At 48.4% G+C, this 25047-nt stretch overlaps 2 protein-coding genes across 2 annotated transcripts in view; both read right to left on the reverse strand.

The window, feature by feature from the left end:
* LOC136588589 (keratin-associated protein 10-4-like) overlaps positions 1 to 25047 on the reverse strand; it is an 820730-nt gene that overhangs the window by 230401 nt on the left and 565282 nt on the right. The gene's annotated exons all lie outside the window — the stretch shown is intronic.
* The window catches only part of LOC136617008 (uncharacterized), a 60416-nt gene that overhangs the window by 30364 nt on the left and 5005 nt on the right, over positions 1 to 25047 (reverse strand). The window contains exons 2-3 of the mRNA XM_066594226.1: positions 14242 to 14364; positions 5152 to 5274 (exon numbers count right to left, since the gene is read on the reverse strand). Of these exons, the coding sequence (XP_066450323.1) occupies positions 5152 to 5274; positions 14242 to 14364 (246 nt within the window). The remainder of the gene's footprint in view (positions 1 to 5151; positions 5275 to 14241; positions 14365 to 25047) is intronic.

Below are 25047 nucleotides of genomic sequence, written 5' to 3' on the forward strand. Positions count from 1 at the left end.
GATCTCCCTAGACTTCTGCAACATAACTGTTACTGGGGTCAGCTTATACCTTTGCTACAGGAATATTACAAGCGTCTGTGCATATAATGGGTGCACTAAGTTTTCCCATTGTGGTGTTCTACCTATCTGGCCTAAAAAAAAAAACACTGACTGACTAGGGAATGGAGTGTGGGCCGAAGCCAACATGTATTTTTTCTCACGCTACCACAGCTATCCGGGGCACTGCAATGGGATTTCTTTATGTACATGGGTTCCTGGGACCCACCCATGCTGTCGGTGCACACAGACATCCCATAGAGGAGTTGTACCTGCCTGGCACTTTAAAAAAACCCAGACTGACTAGGGCATGGAGTGTGGGCCGAAAGCAACATGCATTTTCTCTCATGTTACCACAGCTATCCGGGGCACTGCATTGGGACAAAGAAGAGGAGTAATACAGCGCTAATGAGACGTTCACAGCTAAGCTAGCATCGGAGTCCGCTCTATGCCCGTGATTGCTGAGGGTTTGTGCAGAGGCCTATGTCCTGGGCGCAGTGAAAGTCTGCCATGTTTGGGCACTCTGATTTCTTTATATGTACTGTCTAAGTTCCTTGGGCCCACCCATGCTTTGGGTGCACACAGACTTCCCATAGAGGTGTTTTACCTGTCTGTCCTCAAAAGACTGGCAGACTCGGGTAGGGTGCAGAGTGCAGATGGTTTACCCCTTGCATTGTCGATGAGGTATCCGACACCCAAACAGAATAAGTAGTGTGTGGACATTGCTATGTCACTCGCAGCACCTTGGGCCACACAAGGTGTTCGCTGGGACAGAGCCTGGCCAAGGGCATGCTCATATCCTTTCAGCACAGGCTATAGCGGGTCCTGCTCATGGTTTCTTGGCCTTGTGAGGCCACCTCCTCCTCCTGCTTGGGATCAGGGGGTCAGCATTGCGCATCATGTATTTTCTCTCGTGTTACCACAGTTATCTGAGAAACTCGTTTGGGCCACAGGAGAGAAGCATAACTGCATTAATGAGACCTTCACAGGTGTACTAGCTTAGAAGTCCGCTTCCTGCCTACGATTGCTGAAGCTGTTGGCCGAGGCCTATGTCTCGGGGGAACTGCAACGGTGCCAGGTTGGGCCTGTGGAACTTTTTGCTGGCTAGTGCAGTCTTTTAGCGGTGAAAGAAAACGTAACAGATTTACTGAGACCTTCACAGGTGTACTAGCATCGAAGTCCGCTTCCTGCCTACGATTGCTGAAGCTTTTGGCCGAGGCCTATGTCCCGGGGGAACTGCAATGGCGCCAGGTTGGGCCTGTGGAACTTTTTCCTGGCAAATGCAGTCTTTGGAGCGGTGAAAGAAAACGTAAGTGATTTAATGAGACCTTCACAGGTGTACTAGCATTAAAGTCCGCTTCATGCCTACGATTGCTGAAGCTGTTGTCAGGACCGCCTGCTCTCGGGGTCCGAGCTGATCAGGTGCGGCGCAGGGGAGCCCCGGTCTTGGTGACCTCTAATGGCCGCCGGTGTCCCGGACACTGGCTCCGGTCACACGCTCCTGTGCTCAGGAGGTAGCGCCAGGGTAATCGGGTTGCTGGGAATGCGGCGATGCTGTCCCTGTTGCCATGACATTCTATCAGCGTTCTGCACTCGTAACTGGATGTCTGGGTCTCTGCACTCTGACTTAGGTCTGGGTCTGGCTGCTGGCAGGCTCCCCGCCCCAATCAGCTGCTGGGGCGGGAGTTCTGACAGCATTTAAATGTGTCTTTTCCCTTCCTGCATTGCCAGTGTATGTTTGTCTCCAGGCTACACCCGCGTTATTTTGATCTGCTTTCCCGTTGTGACCCCCTGCTTTTGGACCTAACCTTGACCTCGCCTAATCTCTGGTACCGTGTATTCTCCTGTTGCCGTCCCGGACTTCCTGACTTGCCTCTGTGTCTGTAAATCTGACCCCCTGCCCCGCTTCCCTAGTGAGTAAAGGGACCGTCGCCCAGTTGTCGCCCAGGGGGGCAAGTAGGTAGGGACAGGGGTTGCGGGTAGCTTTCAGGGACTTCCAGTACCCAGACCCCAGTTCCGTGACAGCTGTGGCCCGAGGCCTATGTCGTCGGCGCAGTTTAGGTCTGCCATGTTTGGTCACTCTGATTTCTTTATTGTTCATGTCTTGGGTTGCGTTGGACCCACCTATGCTGTGGGTGCACACAGACTTCCCATCGACGTGTTTGACCTGTCTGGCACAAAGACACTGACTGACTTGGGTAGGGGGCAGAGTGCAGATGGCTTTCCCCTTGCGGTATCAATTGAGCTATCTGACACCTAGACAGAATGAATACTGTGTGGGCACATGGATTCCCCATAGCTATGTAACTTATGCCTACGTTTTCAGCTCCTGATGGAGGTTGGTACTTTATTGGAATGAAGATCGAACGCCAATTTCTCATTGATTCTCAACTGTATTGTAGGCTATCACCCCACCCCTTTTAAAGAGAGTCGCTACCTGGCCCTACCAACCCTCTGCAGTGTGTGCCTCCGGTTCTTCCTCATCGCAGACGCACTTATAAATAGACATGAGGGTGGTGTGGCTATGAAGTAAGCGTGTGGCATGAGGGCAGCTGAAGGCTGCGCAGGGACACTTTTGTGTGCGCTGCAGACGCAGGGTCGTTTGGGGGGGGGGGGTTGGGCAGCATGTAACCCAAGAGAAGAGGCAGTGGTGTGTCTCGCAGGCAGTAATTGTGCTTGGTTGGAGGTAGTGTGGTGCTTAGCTAAGGTGTGCCTTGCTAATGAGGGTTTGTCCAAAGTAAAAATTGTTAGGGGGGGGGGGGGGCACTATTGCCGCTATTGTGGCTTAATAGTGGGGCCTGGGAACCTGAGATGCAGCCCAGCATGTTGACCCTCACCTTCCCTATCCGTTTCTGTTTCGTTTCCATCACTTTCTTGGGTTTTCCAGATTTTCACAAATGAAAACTTTAGCGGAGCATGGGTCATATACAAAAATGCTCGGGTCGCCCATTGACTTCAATGGGGTTCGTTACTCGAAACGAACCCTCGAGCATCACGAAAAGTTTGACTCGAGTAACGAGCACCCGAGCATTTTGGTGCTCGCTCATCTCAATTTATTATTCATTAGATGACCAATAACAAGGCCCATATGGCAACTGCAGATATGTTGCGACTACAGATAAGTTGCAATAGACAGGTACCCAAATGCATGTTTTGTTTTTTTTTTATTCCCACACCTTAGATCTATAAGTCGCCAATGTTGATATTCAATGGTGACTATAGAGCCTTAGTTATCAGGATAGAGATACTCTGTTGTTCCTTAACTGACTGAGGTTAATGCTCACTTGATGAATGCAGATATGTTACTATAGACAGATATCCAATACATGGATTTTTAAATACAGCTTCTGCCTATAAGGAACTGTATTGATGCTCATCAGCGACCATAGAGCTACGAGATCAAGTATATATGGAGCAATAGACACATACTCAGTGCATAGATTGTAAAGCACAGGATGAGGGGGCGTTATTGCTCAATAAATGACTGATGTCTAAAGCAGATGTGTTGCTATAGACAGATACGCAGCTCGTGAGTTATTGTTAAAGGTAGCTTCAGTCTATAAGTAACTATAATGCTGCTCGATTGGCGACCATGAAACAGTCAGAACAGATATATTAGGAGCAATGGACAAATACCTAGTGCAAGGTTGTGATGCACAGAGTAAGCTCTATCAGTTTCTACTGAAAACCAGTCTATAGCAAAGAGGCAATAGTGCTGCAGCTGCCTAATAGAGATAGCTTCATTAGTGTGAAAGCTGAATTAGAGTATGCAGGATCAGAGAGACATAGCCTCAGGCCTTGATGGTGGACGGGGCAGTATGAAGTGAACTGAATAGTCCTGTGTTAATTAGTCTTGAAACTCCTCGCATCTGGGGGAGTGCAAGGATTAGAAGCCAATCACCATGTGACAACCAGCTGGCATTTTTTTTTTCTTTCATCTATCCAGATGGATCCCATATTACTAAATCCACTGAGTGCTGATTTAAAGAAAGTGTATTACCTTTGCTGCAGTCTGATTGTAAATATAACCCCAGATCACAAGCTGATGCTGATACATATAACATAGCGGCCGGCATAAGCACATGGTCATAACAACAGGGCGTATTGCCCTCCAGCGTTCTGACGTCAGGGGGCGGAGCCGTCGCTGGCATCCCGAATCCAGCAATGCATAGTGATGTGTGGCAACTATGCCCGATGAGACCAGAGGGCGGAGAGTAGTGACGCAGCTATCTTCTTCGGGTCAGGTGACCAACGCGTCATGACGCAGGAAGGCTTTCCGCCGTGTCATTGGTCACCTGACCTATGTCATGTGACTTCAGTTAGGCGTGGCCATTTTGGAACATGGTAGATGCTTAGAAGTACTAGCATCTGAGTATGCTTTATGTCCACGTTTGTTGTGCCTAGGCTTTCACAAGCATTCCGGCTGTATAAAAGGTCAACTCATAGATGTCCGCTGACGTATAATGCCCGGAGTGGTAAACAGCCGGATTGGATTAGGTCTGATAAATGGACGCATACCTGGGGGTCAATGCTGGTCGCCATGTATTATCTCTCATGTTACAACTTACCACAGTTATCCGAGATACTGGACTGGAGCATTCACAGGTAGCATAACTGATTATATGAAAAGAATGTCAATCACACCAAAACCACGTCCGGTGGGCACAAGTGTATATACCCCACTGACAAGTGCCAAATCCAAGTGTGCATGTGCCAAACCGTAGCCGCAATATGCTATTGTGGATTAACCCTTTGGAATTCAATTTTGGATTCAAGGTTTCCTAGGGGTTTTTCTCTTTCCGCCATTATACAATGGTGCCATTTGCTGGCTAGAGCCAGTACTGCGGTATGTGACATGCTGGGGAGGCCCCTGACAACAGAGCGGCCAGTAATCTACAGTAAGAATACCCTGACAGACGTCTTTCGACATCGGAGCAGTACAACCTTTAATCAGAATATTTGAAGACGTCAGACAGTGGATTGGAAAGGGTTAAACTGACAGATCCATGTCAGAAAAACCAACATGGATCTGACTATTTAAAACCCATGTAAACAACACCTTATACTGTCTACATGGATGAGAAACGAGGACAACAGCTGGCTACAGGTACTCACCGGACCAAGACATTTCCGGGATTCCGGATTTTTATGTACACACGTCGCATCTTTCGCTGTGCCAATAGGGAAGCAACACCCGCTATGACACTGGTGACTGTAAAAACATGGATTTGCTTCATTCTAAATTTAAAACAGAAAAAATAAATGTTTAGTGAATTTGTTCAGAATGTTACACATTTATGTCACATGACCTAGTGAAGATTATTACATGCTTGTCAACTCTTCCATAATGTCCATGAGCCTCCCAGAAAAGAGGAGGCCTTCCAGATTTTCAAATCTACTATATGTCACTGAAGTCTCTAGGAAGGAGCCCCATAGAAATATCCTTCAGCCCGGGCGGCGGATGTATGGCAGGCAGTCAGGGACATGCAGACTTCTTGCTTTTCTCTCCTCAGGGCTGTCAATTTTTATTTGTTGAAAATGCTGATAATTTCAGTCATAATAACCTGCTCAGTTATTGCCAACCTGAAAATCTTCACATACGCATCTTTTTTTTTTTCATCATCACCAAAAACGTATCTGACTGGGAATTTCTAGAAAGTTGGAAACTTTGCCATGTCCCTGCCCTGGAAATGCTAGCTGATTGGTTGTTTAACCCACTGGACAATTCAGAGTGAGCCATTAGGGTCCCGGGGCTGAATGAGAGGAGGACATTTTTTTTTTTGTGAAATGTAGAAAAACTTAAACTCACCTATGGTACCCTTCCCACTCTACCTATGCACTCCATGCCTGTACTTCTCAGCAGTTAATTCTGCATATACTGATAATGTGATCTGTGCAGATATGACTGCAGAGCAGGCAAGAGCGACACAGGTGAGTATAACTATTTTTTTTTACTATATCTAAAGTGCACCATTATGAAATTGGGACTTGAGCCGATGAGAGCAATTGCTGCTGAGTGGAAGCTGGGGGCTATGACAGACATCACTGAGTGTGGGGGTTATGAGGGAAATTGCTACCGAGTGTGGGAGCAGAGACCTATGTGGTGTACTGCTACTGAGTGGTGGGGCTGGGGCTTTTTTGCAGGATTATTCTTGAGTGAGACCTATATGAGGCATCACTACTGAATAGAGGCCTATGAGGGGCATTATTACTGGGTGAGAAGTCTTTTTAGGGCATTTTAATTGAACAGAGGCTCTATTATTGTGTGTTGGACTCAAAGTGGCAAATACTAGGTAAAGAACACAAAAAATGGGATCCCTTTACTGTGTTGGTCACCTGAAGTGTATTACTACTGCCTGGGACACTATGGATAAGAATATTATCATATAAGTTTGGAAACAAAGGTATATCACTGGAAAATCGAGTTAAAAATCTCTGTCAAATTTTTTAGAGACAAGTTGCGTCTGGGAGAAGTGATCACTGCATAAGGGTGCATTCAGACTAACGTATATCGGCTGGGTTTTCACGCCCAGCCGATATACATCGTCTCTCTCTGCAGGGGGGAGGCTGGAAGAGCCAGGAGCAGTGCTCTGAGCTCCCGCCCCCTCTCTGCCTCCTCTCCACCCCCTGCACTATTTTCAATGGGGAGAGGTGGGGCGGGGGTGGAGCTAATTCCCGTAATTTAGCCCCGCCCCCATTTCACCTCCTCTCATTGAAAATAGTGCAGAGGGGCGGAGAGGGGGCGGGAGCTCAGAGCACTGCTCCCGTCTCTTCCAGCCTCCCCCCTGCAGAGAGAGACGACGTATATCGGCCGGGTGTGAAAACCCAGCCGATATACGTTCGTCTGAATCCAGCCTAAAACAGTATTGTAGTAATTTATACGGTCTGCAAAACACCTCTGTAGATCTAATATATACAACTTTATGGTCACTGAATAGGGTATATTATTGGTCTTTGTACAGCATTTTTTCAGTAACACTATGCTGACATTACGTGGTCACAGTCTGGGGGTATTATGTGACTCTCAGTGTTATAACAGATAACTGATCTTTGTAGCAGTGGTCTTATTTTCAGTGACAGTATGATGGTATTAATCACTATGGTGTGGCCGTATTATATGGGCCTATATAGTGTTATGGCCGTATTATATGGGCCTATATAGTATTATTGGTGATGTTGGTCTTGATATAATGGGATTTGTTCAGTGACAGTATGGAGGTGATTATAAGGGTTATGAGGATTTATGTGATACTGCATGTGCTTTTTTGTCGTTCTTCACTTCCACAAAATTAAAAAAATGTATTTGAAAAAACAAGCATATTTGTAATACATTTTACAGACATTTTATTTTGTTATTTATTTAGACACACAATGTGATCTTTGGAATACTCAGTATAGCAAAAAATCACACATGCATCTAAAACAGGAAAATGAACTAGTTGGCGATTTCTGTAGGATTAGCTCAGTTCAAATATCAAGATATTTGCACAGGCAGAGCTCTTTCACAAGGGTGGGGGAATCACGCCCTGATTTAAAAAGGTTAATTAGCCTTATGAGGTGTCAGTGTTCTAGTATGTGTAGTGTTTTGCACATGCCAACACATACAAATGTGCACTTTAGTGCACCCTCATGGATTCCTATGAGGATTTTGGTGCACAAATGTGCTTAAGAATAGAGCATGTCTTGAAGGCTTTTTCGTGGCGAAATGCAATGCCACTAGCCTATTGACTTCTATTGAGCCACTTTCACCAGTGATTTTTGTGAAAGTAAAATTGCAGGATGTGCTATCTATCGTGGTGCATACACACCAACATATTGCATGGGGATAGACAACATGCAGGACAAATTTTGTATATCTGTACCAAAATCTGCAACAAAAGTAGTGATGAGCGAGCACCAAAATGCTCGGGTGCTCGTTACTCGGGATGAAATTTTCGCGATGCTCGAGGGTTCGTTTTGAGTAACGAACCCCATTGAAGTCAATGGGCGACCCGAGCATTTTTGTATATCGCCGATGCTCGCTAAGGTTTCCATTTGTGAAAATCTGGGCAATTCAAGAAAGTGATAGGAACGACACAGCAACGGATAGGGCAGGCGAGGGGCTACATGTTGGGCTGCATCTCAAGTTCCCAGGTCCCACTATTAAGCCACAATAGCGGCAAGAGTGCCCTCCCCCCTCCCAACAATTTTTACTTCTGAAAAGCCCTCATTAGCAATGCATACCTTAGCTAAGCACCACACTACCTCCAACAAAGCACAATCACTGCCTGCATGACACTCCGCTGCCACTTCTCCTGGGTTACATGCTGCCCAACCCCCCCCCCCCCCCCCCCCGCACGACGCAGTGTCCACAGCGCACACCAAAGTGTCCCTGCCCAGCCTTCAACTGCCCTCATGCCACACCACCCTCAGGTCTATTTATAAGTGCGTCTGCCATGAGGAGGAACCGCAAGCACACACTGCAGAGGGTTGGCACGGCTAGGCAGTAACCCTCTTTAAAAGGGGCGGGGCGATATCCCACAATGCTGTACAGAAGCAATGAGAAATATAATCCTGTGCCTCCGCCATCAGGAGCTGCACACGTGGGCATAGCAATCGGGAAGCTATGTGCCACACACTATTCATTCTGTCAAGGTGTCTGCATGTCCCAGTCAGACCGCAGTATTTTATAAATAGTCACAGGCAGGTACAACTCCGCAATGGGAATTCCGTGTGCACCCACAGCATGGGTGGCTCCCTGGAACCCACCGGCTGTACATAAATGTATCCCATTGCAGTGCCGTGGACAGCAGAGCTAACGTCAGATTAAATGCAGGTGGGCTTCGGCCCACACTGCATGCCCCAACCTGACCGGGGTTTTTAATTCATAGACACAGGCAGGTACAACTCCCTATTGTGAAGTCCCTGTGGACCTACAGCATGGGTGGGTGCCAGGAAGCCACCGGCGGTACATAAATATATCCCATTGCATTGCCCATCACAGCTGAGGTAATGTCATGTTTAATGCAGGTGGGCTTCGGCCCACACTGCATGCCCCAGTCAGACTCGGGTTCTTTTTAAGTAGACACAGGCAGGTACAACTCCCTATTGTGAAGTCCGTGTGGACCGACAGCATGGAAGGGTCCCAGGAAGCCACAGGTGGTACATAAATAAATCCCATTGCATTGCCCAGCACAGCTGAGGTAATGTCATGTTTAATGCAGGTTGGCTTCGGCCCACACTGCATGCCCCAGTCAGACTGGGGTTCTTTAGAAGTGGACACATGCAGTTACAACTCACTGTGGACCCACAGCATGCGTGGGTGCCAGGAAGCCACAGGCGGTACATAAATATATCCTATTGCAGTGCCCAGCACAGCTGATGTAACGTCAGCTTTAATGCAGGTGGGCAAAAAATTAATTGGCTTACACTGTAGGCGAGGGCCCAAAAAAATTGGTGTACCAACAGTACTAATGTACCTCCGAAAAATTGCCCATGCCCAACCAAGAGGGCAGGTGAAACCCATTAATGGCTTTGGTTACTGTGGCTTAATTTGTAACTAGGCCTGGAGGCAGCCCGGTTAAAATAAAAACTGGTTCAGGTGCAAGTTTCAACGCTTTAATAAGCATTGAAACGTATAAAAATTGTTTACAAAAATTATATGACTGAGCCTTGTGGGCCTAAGAAAAATTGCCCGTTCGGCGTGATTACGTCAGGTTTCAGGAGGAGGAGGATGAATATTATACACAGATTGATGAAGCTAAAAGGTCAACGTTTTTGATGGTGATAGAGAACAATGCTTCCATCCGTGGGTGCAGCCAACGTATTGTTTAAGTATCGCTGCTGTCCGCTGGTGGAGAAGAGAAGTCTGGGAAATCCAGGCTTTGTTCATCTCGATGAGTGTAAGCCTGTCAGCACTGTCGGTTGACAGGCGGGTACGCTTATCTGTGCTGATTCCCCCAGCCGCACTAAACACCCTCTCTGACAAGACGCTAGCCGCAGGACAAGCAAGCACCTCCAGGGCATACAGCGCGAGTTCAGGCCACATGTCCAGCTTCGACACCCAGTAGTTGTAGGGGGCAGAGGCATCACGGAGGACGGTCGTGCGATCGGCTACGTACTCCCTCACCATCCTTTTACAGTGCTCCCGCCGACTCAGCCTTGACTGGGGAGCGGTGACACAGTCTTGCTGGGGAGCCAGAAAGCTTTCAAAGGCCTTAGAGTGTCCCCCTGCCTGTGTTGTACATGCTGCCTGATCTCCGCGCCTCCCCTGCTACCTGGCGCTCGGAACTGCGCCTTCGGCCACTAGCGCTGTCGGATGGGAATTTTACCATGAGTTTGTCCGCCAGGGTCCTGTGGTATAGCATCAGTCTCGAACACCTTTCCTCTTCGAGTATGAGAGTGGAAAGGTTCTCCTTATACCGTGGGTCGAGCAGTGTGTACACCCAGTAATCCATAGTGGACAGAATGCGTGTAACGCGAGGGTCACGAGAAAGGCATCCTAACATGAAGTCAGCCATGTGTGCCAGGGTACCTGTACGCAACACATGGCTGTCCTCACTTGGAAGATCACTTTCAGGATCCTCCTCCTCCTCAGGCCATACACGCTGAAAGGATGACAGGCAAGCAGCATGGGTACCCTCAGCAGTGGGCCAAGCTGTCTCTTCCCCCTCCTCCTCATGCTCCTCCTCCTCCCCCTCAACGCACTGAGATATAGACAGGAGGGTGCTCTGACTATCCAGCGACATACTGTCTTCCCCCACCTCTGTTTCCGAGCGCAAAGCGTCTGCCTTTATGCTTTGCAGGGAACTTCTCAAGAGGTATAGCAGAGAAATGGTGACGCTAATGATTGCAGCATCGCAGCTCACCATCTGGGTAGACTCCTCAAAGTTTCCAAGGATCTGGCAGATGTCTGCCAAGCAGGCCCACTCTTCTGTAAAGAATTGAGGAGGCTGACTCCCACTGCGCCGCCCATGTTGGAGTTGGTATTCCACTATAGCTCTACGCTGCTCATAGAGCCTGGCCAAAATGTGGAGCGTAGAGTTCCACCGTGTGGGCACGTCGCACAGCAGTCGGTGCACTGGCAGATGAAACCAATGTTGCAGGGTGCGCAGGGTGGCAGTGTCCGTGTGGGACTTGCGGAAATGTGCGCTGAGCCGACGCACCTTTCCGAGCAGGTCTGACAAGCGTGGGTAGCTTTTCAGAAAGCGCTGAACCACCAAATTAAAGACGTGGGCCAGGCATGGCACGTGCGTGAGGCTGCCGAGCTGCAGAGCCGCCACCAGGTTACGGCCGTTGTCACACACGACCATGCCCGGTTGGAGGCTCAGCGGCGTAAGCCAGCGGTCGGTCTGCTCTGTCAGACCGTGCAGCAGTTCGTGGGCCGTGTGCCTCTTATCGCCTAAGCTGAGTAGTTTCAGCACGGCCTGCTGACGTTTGCCCACCGCTGTGCTGCCGTGCCGCGCGACACCGACTGCTGGCGACGTGCTGCTGCTGACACATCTTGATTGCGAGACAGAGGTTGCGTAGGAGGAGGAGGCGGAGGAAGGTGGTTTAGTGAAGGAAGCATACACCGCCGCAGATACCACCACCGAGCTGGGGCCCGCAATTCTGGGGGTGGGTAGGACGTGAGCGGTCCCAGGCTCTGACTCTGTCCCAGACTCCACTAAATTCACCCAATTTGCCGTCAGAGAGATATAGTGGCCCTGCCCGGCTGTGCTTGTCCACGTGTCCGTTGTTAAGTGGACCTTGCCAGTAACCGCATTGTGAGGGCGCGTACAATGTTGCGGGAGACGTGGTCGTGCAGGGCTGGGACGGCACATCGGGAAAAGTAGTGGCGACTGGGAACTGAGCAGCGCGGGGCCGCTGCCGACATCATACCTTTGAAAGCCTCCGTTTCCACAACCCTATACGGCAGCATCTCCAGGCTGATCAGTTTAGCTATGTGCACATTTAACGCTTGAGCATGCGGGTGCGTGGCGGCGTACTTGCGCTTGAGCTCCAACACTTGGGCTAGCGACGGCTGGACGGTGCGCTGAGAGACATTGGTGGCTGGAGCCGAGGACAGCGGGTGGGTGCAGGCCCGGAGACGGTAGTGCCTGTGTCCTCAGAGGGGGGTTGGATCTCAGTGGCAGGTTGGGGCACAGGAGGAGAGGCAGCGGTGCAAACCGGAGGCGGTGAACAGCCTTCGTCCCACCTTGTGGGGTGCTTGGCCATCATATGTCTGCGCATGCTGGTGGTGGTGAGGCTGGTGGTGGTGGCCCCCCGGCTGATCTTTGCGCGACAAATGTTGCACACCACTGTTCGTCGGTCGTCTACACTCTCAGTGAAAAACTGCCAGACCTTTGAGCACCTCGGCCTCTGCAGGGTGGCATGATGCGAGAGGCGCTTTGGGAAACAGTTGGTGGATTATTCGGTCTGGCCCTGCCACTACCCCTGGCCACCGCACTGGCTCTTCCAACCTGCCCTGCTGCTGCACTTGCCTCCCCCTCTGAAGACCTGTCCTCAGTAGGCGTAGCCAACCAGGTGGGGTCAGTCACCTCATCGTCCTGCTGCTCTTCCTCCGAATCCTCTGTGCGCTCCTCCCTCGGACTTACTCCAATTACTACTACCTGAGTGATAGACAACTGTGTCTCATCGTCATCGTCCTCCTCACCCACTGAAAGGTCTTGAGACAGTTGCCGGAAGTCCCCAGCCTCATCCCCCGGACCCCGGGAACTTTCCAAAGGTTGGGCATCGCTCACGACAAACTCCTCCAGTGAGAGAGGATTCGGAACCATTGCTGTCCATTCTGGGCAGGGGCCCGAGAACAGTTCCTGGGAGTCTTCCTGCTCCTCAGAATGTGTCATTGTAATGGAGTGAGGAGGCTGGGAGGAAGGAGGAGCAGCAGCCAGAGGATTCAGAGTTGCAGCAGTGAACGGCGCAGAATTCTGGGTGGTCGATAGATTGCTGGATGCACTTTCTGCCATCCACGACAGGACCTGCTCACACTGCTCATTTTCTAATTAAGGTCTACCGCATGGACCCATTAATTGTGAGATGAATGTGGGGACGCCAGAAACGTGCCTCTCTCCTAATCCCACAGCAGTCGGCTGCGATACACCTGGACCAGGAGCTCGGACTGTGCCCACACCCTGACTTGGGCCTCCGCGTCCTCGCCCGCGTCCACATCCTCTAGGCCTACCCCTACCCCACAGCATGCTGTATTACCAGTATTGCAGAAACAGAACGCTGTAATTAAATGTGCCGCTTATTGGCCTGTGGTTGGAGGCTGACTTCGCTTATGGACCGCACAGCAGAGGCAGGAAAGAATTTTGCGCAAGCTTGCTGTAACACTTAGCTGGCTGCGTATGAATTAGGACAACTACCCCCAGCAGAGACGCAGTACAGTCAGGACGGTCACAGGCAGCCCAAATAGATTTTTTTTCCCAATTTTTTTTGGAAAAGCCCACTGCCTATATAGACTGGATATGTCTTTCACTGTCCCTGCCTCACCACAACGTCGCAGGGGGAAGTTGTAATGCCTTCCCTGTCTTTCTATTGGCCAGAAAAGCGCGCTAACGTCTCAGAGATGAAAGTGAAAGTAACTCGAACATCGCGTGGTGCTCGCCTCTAGTAACGAGCATTTCGAACACGTTAATACTCGAACGAGTATCAAGCTCGGACGAGTACGTTCGCTCATCTCTAAACAAAAGCCATTTGGTGCAGATTATAAAAGTTGGTCAGATGATCGGACAAAACTTCCCGTTCTTTCCTTCTCGGCTCTTCATTTGGAGGAGCAGAATGCCCTCAGGGCCCTGTGTGTTGGGGGACATACAATTATGCTAACCTCCTACTTCCAATAGAAATAAAACAGTAACCTCTCCGTGTATATTTCTCATAAGATGCTCCGGGCTCTATATGTTATGAGCAATGCAAAATAGTTACTTATAAAGATGTGAAGAGACAGACAGAGGGCCCTTAGGCCTCATTCACAAGGCAATTTTCACTGCCCAATTGGACACAGATTCCGCACCCAAATCTTCAGCTAAATCTGCACTATTTTGAAATTCTTTCAAATAATATTCCAATCCCAGCTGTAGGTCATAAAGTGGGAATTCTTCCTCATGGAGTGTCATATTGGAAAATCAATGATGTGGATCTGACAGTTTAAAGGCCATGTGAGTGAAAAATTATACTGAGTGCAGGGAGGAGGAACCAGTACAAGAGCGGCTTACAGGTACTCACCCGGCCGTAGCATCTCACTTCTGGGAATGATTTTCGAACACATATCCCAGAGCCGTTAGGGGAATTCCTATAGCAACACCGGCTCTCACAATTATTGCTGTATATACATGGATCTTCATCTTTCTAGATGTAAAACACAGGAAATAAATGTTTAGTGAATTTATTTGTAAGGTATGATAATAATGTCACAGGAAGAAGTAAAGACAATCTATACTTGTCAACCCGAAATGTCCTTAAAAGTCCAAGAAAAAGCAGCGCCCTACCGGATTCTATAAAGTTATGAAATCTACCGCATGTCGCTGAGGTGTTTTACAAGAGAGCTTTTCTAAAAGATTTCCATTGGCCTTGGCTACTGTAGTATGGAACATCCTGGATTTCCTGCCAACCTTATTGTAGCATGATGATCAGCAGTGCCCCCTGATGGCAGACTCCATGGAACGACCATTGTTCAGCATGATGAGTGAGGAACAGTAGCTGGTGCTGAGCTCACAGATATAGTAGAAATGTGCCTTTTTCATGCCTATGGAATTATAACTCTGCAATGCCATTTATTGGAAGGCAGCATTCCTGCAAGTTAATGTAAGACTTTTTAAGCAAGCCTTGTAACAATGACAGACAGCTGTTTTTGAGTGATTGCCACTCATTAGTGCACGGCAGGTTTCTGGCTAGGCTAGTGAAAGGCGTATAGAGGTGGTAGTTGTGGCTTCTGTTTCTTCCAGCACCCACAGAGTTACTGTGTCTGGTTCCTCCACCCAGCTGGTGGGGATATGCAATCATCCTCCTATTTAACCTCGCCAGACCTTTCCTGTGATGCCTTGGCATTTATTGTGCATTTCCTGGATTGATTTCTAGTTCTTTGTGTGCGTTTAGCTGGATGATTTTGTATTTGTGTGAATCCAGCTTTTTGTGTGTTTTTGCTGCTGGTTTGTACAAATTGTTTGCTTTCCGTCTCCTGTGTCTGTCTCCGCTGTATAGTACCATGCTCTGCTCTCACTGCTCCTATTCAGCAGCGGCACATGATCGATTATACGAAATCTGAGTTGACTAACTGAATGACCATTATCGACAAAGTGTTTTGCCACTGGCAAATCCATTTTTTTTAGTCTTAATGGTGCTCTTGTGGTTAATGACTCTGTTTTTGACATCCCGGGTCATCTACCCCAAATATGAAATACCGCATGGGCATGTAATGGTGGTAGGGGTGGTGATTCGAGATGAGCAAGCACCAAAATGCTCGGGTGCTCGTTGCTCGAGTCAAACTTTTTGTAATGCTCGAGAGCTCGTTTCGAGTAATGAATCATATTGAAGTCTATAGGAGGCTCAAGCATTTTTCAAGGTGACCAATGCTTTGCATAAGGGAGGTTGTGTGAATCATCTGAAAACATCAGAAAGTGATGGAAAGACCACAGAAACAGATAGGGAACAGCAGGGGCAGCATGGATGGGTGCATCTGAGGCTCCCAGGTTGCACTATTAAGCCAAATTGTGGGCAAGAGCCTGGCGGTCACCACCCTAACAATTTACTTGGGACAGACCATAATCAGCAAGGCAAACGCGCTGGAACATCTTAGCTAAGCACCACACTAGGTGCAATGAAGGCCAATCACCACCTGTGTCTTCTCCTGTGTTACATGGTGGCATTTCTGTCCAACAACCTGCATGAGCCTACATCCACAAGCATACTCAAGTTCTTCCCTGCGCAGCGTTCAGCTGCCCTCATGCCACACGCTTGCTCTTTAGCCACACCACCCACATGTCTATTTATAAGTACGTCTTGGATGAGGAGAAACCGGAGACACACACTACAGAGGGTTGGCAGGGCCTGGCAGCACCCATATTTGAAATTGTGGGCGATAGCCCTCAATGCTGATCACAATTGCTGATAAATTAATGTACAATCATAATTTCAATCCCGTGCCACCTCCATCACAAAATTGTCAGGAGCCACAAACGTGGGCATAAAGGGGACTCAAATGCTAGTACTTCTACACATCTCCACAATACAGCCATGCATACTAAAACGAAAATTGGTTTAAAGCAGGAGGTGTCAACCAAATAGCCACCACTGGTATACAGTGACCCTGTGAAAGTCTCATTAAATCAGCTACGCTTCCTGTGAACGCTCAAATCCAGTATCTCGGATAACTGTGGTAAGTTGTAACACGAGATAACATGGCGACCAGCACTGACCTCCGAGATGCGTGCGTTTATCAGACCTAAACCAATCCAGCTGTTTACCACTCAGGGCAATATAAATCATCGGACATCCAAAAGCTGGCAGTGTACAATGAGTTGACCTGTTATACAGCCAGGATGCTTGCAAAAGCCTAGTGCGCACTATTAGGCCCAACAAACGTAGGCATAAAGCGTACTCAGATGCTAGTACTTCTAAGCATCTACTAAATTCAGCAACCCTTTCTAAAATAAAAGATGTTTTTTAAGCAGGAGGTGTCCCAAAAGTTGTCACCACAGCAATACAGTGACCCTGTGAAAGTCTCATTAAATCAGTTACGTTCCCTTTGATTGCTCCACGGACAGCATCAAGTATGAAGAAATTTGAGTGGTCAAACATGGCAGAGTTGCACCTTGCCCAGGACCTTGGCCTCTGCCTACGCCCTCAACAAATGTGGGTAAAAGCGGACACGGATGCTAGTACTTCTAAGCATCTGCAAAATTCAACAACCCTTGCGAATATAAAAGATTTCTTTTAAGCAGGAGGTGTCGCAAAAGTTACCACCACAGGTAAACAGTGACCCTGTGAAAGTCTCATTAAATCAGTTACACCTCTTTGATCAATTCAAACCAGTGTCTCAGATAACTGTGGTAACATGAGAGCTAATACATGGCGACCAGCGCTGACCCCCAGGGATGCGTGCGTCTATCAGACCCAAACCAAACCAGCTGTTTACCATTCAGCGTATTTAAAGCGGACTCGGTTGCTAGTACTTCTGTGAAAGTCTCATTAAATCAATTACGGTTCCTTTCATCGCTCTAAAGACTTCATGAAACATTAAGAAATTCTAGGGGCCAAACCTGGCACAGTTGCACCATGCCAAGGACCTTAGCCTCTGCCCACACCCTCAACAAATGTGGGCATAAAGCGGATTTGGATGCTAGTACTTCTGTGAAAGTCTCATTAAATCAGTTACGGTTCCTTTCATCACTCCAAAGATTGCATGAAACATGAAGAAATTGGAATGGGCAAAGCAGGACAATTCATTCTGTGTATGACGCTGGGAAGTCTTTGTGTATCCAGAGTATAGGCGACGCCCTGAAATATTTCTGTACCAAGAGTATTAGCGAACCCATGAAGCATTTCTGTGCCAAGAGTATATTCGAACCCCTGAAACTTTTCAGTACCCAGAGTATAGGCGAACCCCTGGAACATTTGTGTACCAAGAGTATAGGCGACCCCCCCTAAAACATTTCTGTACTCAGAAGATAAGAAAACCCCTGTAACATTTGTGTGCCAAGAGTATAAGCGACCCCCTGAAACATTTCTGGACCCAGAGCAAAGGTGAACCCCTGTAACACTTGTGTACCAAGAGTATAGGCAAACCTCTGAAACATTTCTTTATCAAGATTATAGGTGGACCCCTGAAACATTTCTGTACCCAGAGCAAAGATGAACCAGTGAAACATTTCTGTACCAAGAGTATAGGCAAACCTCTGAAACATTTTTTTTCCAAGAGAATAGGCTGACCCCTGAAACTTTTCTGTACCAAGAGTATAGGCGACCCCCCCTAAAACATTTCTGTACTCAGAAGATAAGAAAACCCCTGTAACATTTGTGTGCCAAGAGTATAAGCGACCCCCTGAAACATTTCTGTACCCAGAGCAAAGGTGAACCCCTGTAACACTTGTGTACCAAGAGTATAGGCAAACCTCTGAAACATTTCTTTATCAAGATTATAGGTGGACCCCTGAAACATTTCTGTACCCAGAGCAAAGATGAACCAGTGAAACATTTCTGTACCAAGAGTATAGGCAAACCTCTGAAACATTTTTTTTCCAAGAGAATAGGCTGACCCCTGAAACTTTTCTGTACCAAGAGTATAGGCGACCCCCCCTAAAACATTTCTGTACTCAGAAGATAAGAAAACCCCTGTAACATTTGTGTGCCAAGAGTATAAGCGACCCCCTGAAACATTTCTGTACCCAGAGCAAAGGTGAACCCCTGTAACACTTGTGTACCAAGAGTATAGGCAAACCTCTGAAACATTTCTTTATCAAGATTATAGGTGGACCCCTGAAACATTTCTGTACCCAGAGCAAAGATGAACCAGTGAAACATTTCTGTACCAAGAGTATAGGCAAACCTCTGAAACATTTTTTTTCCAAGAGAATAGGCTGACCCCTGAAACTTTTCTGTACCAAGAGTATAGGCGGACCCCTGAAACATTTGTCTACCAAGAGTATAGCCGACTCCCGAAACAAACGGTGTACCAAGAGTATAGGTGAACCCCTGAAAAGTACAGGCGATCACCTAAAAAAAATTATTTAATAAAAGTAAAAGGGAAGGCACGGAAAAATTGGTTTGCTATGAGTGTAGGCGAAGCCCAGAAAAATTGGATGGCTATGAGTATAGGCGGAAAAATTTGTGTACCAAAAGTACAGGTGTACCCCTGAAAAATTTGTTTACCCACAGTGCAGGTGAAACCCAGAAACATCTTTTAAAGATAGAGCTCGCAGTTGCTTAATTTGCTCACAGAGCCTAGAGGCAGCCCTCCAAAAAAATAAGTTTTAACAGAGCCTTTTGGCCCTCTGAAAAATTGACTGTTCAGCATGATGACACGCTGGTTTAGGAGGAGGAGGAAGATCAGAGAGGGATAGACCAAGCTACTTCTCCCCCTTTTTGGGGTGATAGAGGATGCTTGGTTCTCCTCCAGCCTTTGTTCATCTTAATGAGTGTAAGTCTGTCGGCACTGTCAGTTGACAGGCGGGTACGCTTATCCGTGCTAATCCCCCCCCCCCCCAGAAGCACCAAACACCCTCTCTGATAAGACGCTAGCTGCAGGGCAGACTAGCACCTCTAAAGTGTACAGCGCAAGTTCATGCCACATGTCCAGCTTTGACACCTAAAAGATGTATGGGGCAGAGGAATCACGGAGGACATTGGTACGGTCAGCTATGTACTCCCTCACAATTTTTTACAGTGTTCCCTCTGACTCAGCCTAGACTGGGGAGTGGTGACAGAGTCTGGCTGGGGAGCCATAAAACTGGCAAAGGCCTTGGAGAGTGTTCCCTTGCCTGCACTGGACATGCTGCCTGTTCCCCACATCTCCCCTGCTAGTTGGTGCACTGAATTACGTTGTCTACCACTAGCATTGTCAAATGGTAACTTTAGCATCAGCTTTTCCACCAGGGCCTTGTGGTATTGCATCACTCTCGTACTCCTTTCCTCTTCGGAAATGAGAGTGCAAAGGTTCTCCTTATATCGTGGGTCAAAAAGAGTGAACACCTAGTAAGCCGTGTTGGCCAGAATGCGTCTAACATGAGGGTCATGGGAAAGGCAGCTTAACATGAGGTCAGCCATGTGTGCCAGAGTCCCAGTACGCAACACATTGCTGTCCTCACTTGGAGGATGACTTTCATGATCCTCCTCCTCCTCTTCAGCTCATACACATTGAACAGATGTGAGGGAAGTAGCATGGGTATCCTCTGCAGTGTGGGCAGCAGTCTCTTCCCTATTCTCCCCCTTCTCTTCCTCCTCTAATACACGCTGAGAAACAGGCGTGAGGGTGGTCTGGCTATTAAGCGACATATTGTCATTCCCCATCCCCTGTTCTAACCGCAAAGCGTCAGCTTTTATGCTTAGCAGCAAACTTCTCAGCAGGCAAAGCAGTAGGATGGTACCGCTGATAATGGCAGCATCACCGCTCACCATTTGTGTAGACTCCTCAAAATTCCCAAGGACCTGACAGATGTCTGCTATCCATGACCACTCCTCTGAGAAAAACTGCGGAGGCTGACTACCACCCCGCCGGCCATGTTGCAGCTGGTATTCTACAATGGCTCTACACTGCTCGTAAAACCTGGCAAACATGTGCAACGTAGAATTCCAGCACGTGGGCACGTCACACAACAGTCGGTGCACTGGCAGCTAGAAGCGATTTTGCAGTGTCCTGAGGGTGGCAGCATTTGTGGAGGAGTTCCGGAAATGTGCACACTCATGACGCACCTTGCTAAGTAGGTCAGACAAATGGGGGTAATGTTTCAGAAAGCGCTGAACCACCAGATTAAAAACGTGGGCCAGGCATGGCATGCGTGTTAGTCTGCCAAGCTGCAGAATCACCACCAGGTCACGCCCATTGTCACACACGACCATGCCTGGTTGAAGGTTCAGCGGCAAAAGCCACAGATCGGTCTACTCCATCAAACAGCTCTTGCGCAGTGTTGCTCTTGACTCCCAAGCTGAGTAGTTTCAGCATGGCATGCTGACACTTGCCCACTGTTGTTCTGCAGCACCTCAAGCTACCAACTGAAGGCGACGTGCTGACATGTGGTAATTGAAAGGTGGAGGTGGTGGAGGAGGGGTGGTGTTTGGAGAAAGTGGCATTATACACCAGAGAAACCATCACTGAGGTAGGACCCGCAATCCTCGGTGTGGATAGCATGTGAGTGGACAAAGGGTCAGACTTGGTCCCAGCCTCCACGAAGTTCACCCAATGTGCCGTCAGGGAGATGTAGTGTCCCTGCCAGCCCACACTTGTCCACGTGTCCGTTCTTAAGTGGACCTTGCCAGTAACTGCATTGGTGAGGACACAGTTTATGTTCCGTGAGACGTGCTGGTGTATGGTGGAGATAGCACACCAGGAAAAATAGTGGCGACTGGGGACCGAGTACCGAGGGACCGCCGCCGCCATCAGGTTGCGGAAAGCCTCAGTTTCTACTAGCCTGTAAAGCAGCAACTCCAGGCTGAGTAGTTTTGCTATATGCATGTTTAAAGATTGTGCATGCAGGTGGCCGCCTATTTCCGTTTTCTTTCCAACGCTTGTGTTAGCGACAGCTGAACGCTGTGCTGGGACACATTGGTGGAGGCAGTGGATGACTGTGAAGCTGAGGGTGTGGGTGCAGGCCAGGAGGCACTCGTGCCTGTGTCCTGCGAGGGGGAATGCATCTCTGTGCCAGGTTGTGACACTGGGGAAGAGGCAGTGGTGTGACCCGCAGGCGGTGAATGGCCTTCGTTCCACCTCGTTGGGTGCTGCTTGGCCATCATATGCTTGTGCATGCTGGTGGTGGTGAGACTGGTAGTGGTGGCTCCCCTGCTGATCTTGGTGTGGCACAGGTTGCACACCACTGTTCGTCAGTCGTCCGCTCTCAATAACAAACCTCCAGACCTTTGAACACCTAGCTCTCTGCTTGGAGGCTTGTCGCAAGGGGATACTGTGGGAAACAAATAGTGGATTTTTTGCTCTGGCTCTGCTTCTCCCCCTGGCCACCCCACTGCCTCTACCAACCTGTTTTGCTGCTGCACTTGCCTCCTCTCTAAAGCCCTGTCTTCAGTAGGCTTAGCAATCCAGGTAAGATCAGTCACCTCATCGTCCACAAGCTCTTCTTCTGAATCCTCTGTCTGCTCCTCCCTTAGACTTACTGCCCTAACAACAACCTCGCTGACAGACAACTGTGTCTAATCCTCATCATCGGCAAATAGCTTTTGAGACAGTAATTGGAAGCCCCCACTGTTACCATGCAGGGCGGCGCTGGCTCCCACGGCCGGCGCGCGGCGCTCCGATGTCGGCTCCGGCTTCCCAGAGCTCTGCTGTCGGGGCTCTCCCGGCGGCGTGGAGCAGCCAGCGTGCAGCGGCGTGGAGCAGCCAGCGTGCAGCGGCGTGGGCGTGTCCGCCCGTAGGGTGCCGCCCGCTCTCCTCCACCTTCCTTATGCAACAGTGGGAGAGTCGCCTCCTCCCACTCTCCGCCCCTGGGCGGAGGCTTTTAGTTAAAAGGCTGGCAGTGACCTGAGCTCACTGCCAGTTATTGGTTCTGCTAGCCTCTAGTCAGGTCTGTTCCAGGCTGTGCTAGTTGCTCGTCAGTAGCCTGTCTGTTTACCTGTGAGCTCCATCTCCAGACTTACTCTGCTTGTAAGTTTTGTTGGTTTGTTCCACCTGCCTCTTCTGTCGGCACTCTGTCCCCTGTTAGTAGTTCCATCTAGGTAGTCGCCAGGTCCCTAGCCAGCGCAGGGACCGCCGCCCAGTTGTCCGCCTGGGGTTAGCCAGGGCCGAAGCAAGTAGGCAGGGACAGTGGGGTGCGGGAAGATCAGGGCACCCCACCTGGCGCTCTGGGGGACAGAGTGCCGTAACACCCACTCTCATTACCCTGAGTCTGTGAAAGTTCCAAATTTTAGGCATCGGTCACGACAAACTCCTCATTTGGCTGTGGAACCATTTTTTCAGACTCAGGGCGGGGACCCGAGAAGAGTTCTTGGGTATATGCCTGTTCATCATAATCTCTTCTTTTGCTGGAGTGACCAGGCTGGGAGGAGGAGGAGCAGACAGAGGATTTAGAGATGCAGTGGCTTAGCTGGCATGAGTGGACTGCGTGGAAACTGGATGTTGGATAAAGTACTGGAGGCGTTATTCCCTATCCACGTCAGCACCTGATCACAGTGTTCTGCTTTTAATAATGGTCTATCACGTGGACCTGCAAAATGTGAGATGAAGCTGGGGAGAGGAGATACGCGGCGCTTTACTAATCCCTAGCAGCAGGCATTGTTTCAACCCACCCAGGACCTCGGCCTCTTCCCACACCCTCATTCTGACGCCCGCGTCCATGTCCACATCCTCGACCTCAGCCCTTACCCCTAGTCTTCATCATGTAGGATAAAAGATAGAGCAGGGCCAGAAAAAAATTTAACCAGTGTATACCACTGATACCTACGGCTAATTCACCGCACATAGAGACTTGTATATTTGAGATGCTTTGAGCAGGGCCAGAAAAAATTTAACCAGTGTATAGCGCTGATATCTTTGGCTAATTCACCGCCCACAGAGACTGGTAGATATGAGAGGCTCTATAAAGTGCCAGAAAAAATTACACCAGTGTATAGCGCTGATACCTAGGCCTAATTCACCGCACACAGACACTTGTAGATTTGAGAGGCTGTGAGCAGGGCCAGAAAAAAATTAACTAGTATATAGCGCTGATATCTAGGGCTAATTCACCACCCACAGAGACTGGCAGATAAAGTATGCTCTAACACAGCACCAACATACTGGTATATAGCGTACACTTTGAGCCCACAAAAAAATAAAATAAAATAAATTATAGGAGTTTTGTAAATTCCTATGTACTCTGTGTACACCCCTGGCAGTACACTGCATAAAATCTCTAATAGTGGGCAGAATACAGCCGGGATGCTTGAAAAAAAAATTGGGAACACTACTGGTCCCAGCCAGCCAAAATGCTAATGCACACAGTGAGAGGAGTAGTCCTAATAAGGACTGTTGGGTTCTTGTAGTCAGGATCCCTGCCTAACTGCAACCTAATCCCTACACTAACACTTTCCCTAACGCAGCAGCTCCATCCCTAGACTCTGCCAGCATGCGTATGAGGCGAGCCGCGGACGGCAACAGTTTAAGTACTCGGCGGTCACCTGATCCCGCCAGCCACTCACTGCTGTGTAGACATGCACAGGTCTGGCACGTCCCAGCAGGAAGTGATAAAGCCTTCCCTGCATTTTTGTTGGATAAAAAATGGCGCTAAACATGCGGAGAGGGGAAACGAAATTTACTCGACCACCGTGGGGTGCTCTACTCGAGTAGTGATCATCTTGAGTAGTCTAATACCCGATCGAGCATCAAGCTTGGCCGAGTGTGCTCACTCATCTCTAGCGGTGATCGAAAAAGATGTTTGAAACTGAAAGAGTTCAAGTGGATTCATGAACTTGATGCCCTTCAGTCCGCTGGGCTTAATCTGGATTACAATGCATTATCTTTCATATAAGGTTCCATATTTTAATGTCTTTTTTGTTTTATTGCAGATCTACAGCAGGAATTGTTCATGTCGTAGTGTGCTGGACTCTCACCCTTTATGTATTTTTTATCTTACATTTTGTCGTTTGGGATTGCCTATATGTATTTAAGTATTAATAAAAATGTACTGCACGTATGCATTTAGTGGCTTGTTATATATATATATATATATATATATATATATATATATATATATCTTTATATGTTAATGAGGATATCATTGGATTACTTGTCTGCCCGATAATATGCAGCAGATGCTGTTGGATAAGAGGCTGGTTGGCTAATATGATACTGTCATTTAATTATTTGACCGTCTGATATTATGTAGGAGATGCCGTTAGATGAGAGGCTGATAATATTTAAGACCTATGTAGCTGAGTAACCCGTAGCGTTACCATAGGGACCTGCATTCATATGCCGTGCATAGACCGGCTGATATAGAAACACTGGGGTTCCTGCAGTACTGTGAAGAGTCTCGCGGGATGATTAAGACTTTGCGCAGTACATACTGGACTCAGAAAGATGACGCAGCTCAGCCTGCAGCAAAAAGATGTGATCTCGCACAATTTGGAAGATCCGCGCACATGCTGTTCATGCATTTGACTCTGCAATGGTGCTTTCAAGCATCATTTACTTGGAGAAGTTTATGCCAGCACGCTACTTGCCAGTCCACGCCTGTATCATCATCTACAACATCTGTGATTGCAGGTGATTTTTAATTGTGTCTGATTATGTGAATGGTGATTGGTTTACTGTTGTTATATATTGCATGTCTTTGGTTTATGTAAGATAACTTGACAAAGGCTGTTTGACAGCCAAAACGTTGTTATCATGTG

This window comes from Eleutherodactylus coqui, chromosome 1, assembly GCF_035609145.1.
Source record: "Eleutherodactylus coqui strain aEleCoq1 chromosome 1, aEleCoq1.hap1, whole genome shotgun sequence".
Lineage (NCBI taxonomy): Eukaryota > Metazoa > Chordata > Amphibia > Anura > Eleutherodactylidae > Eleutherodactylus > Eleutherodactylus coqui.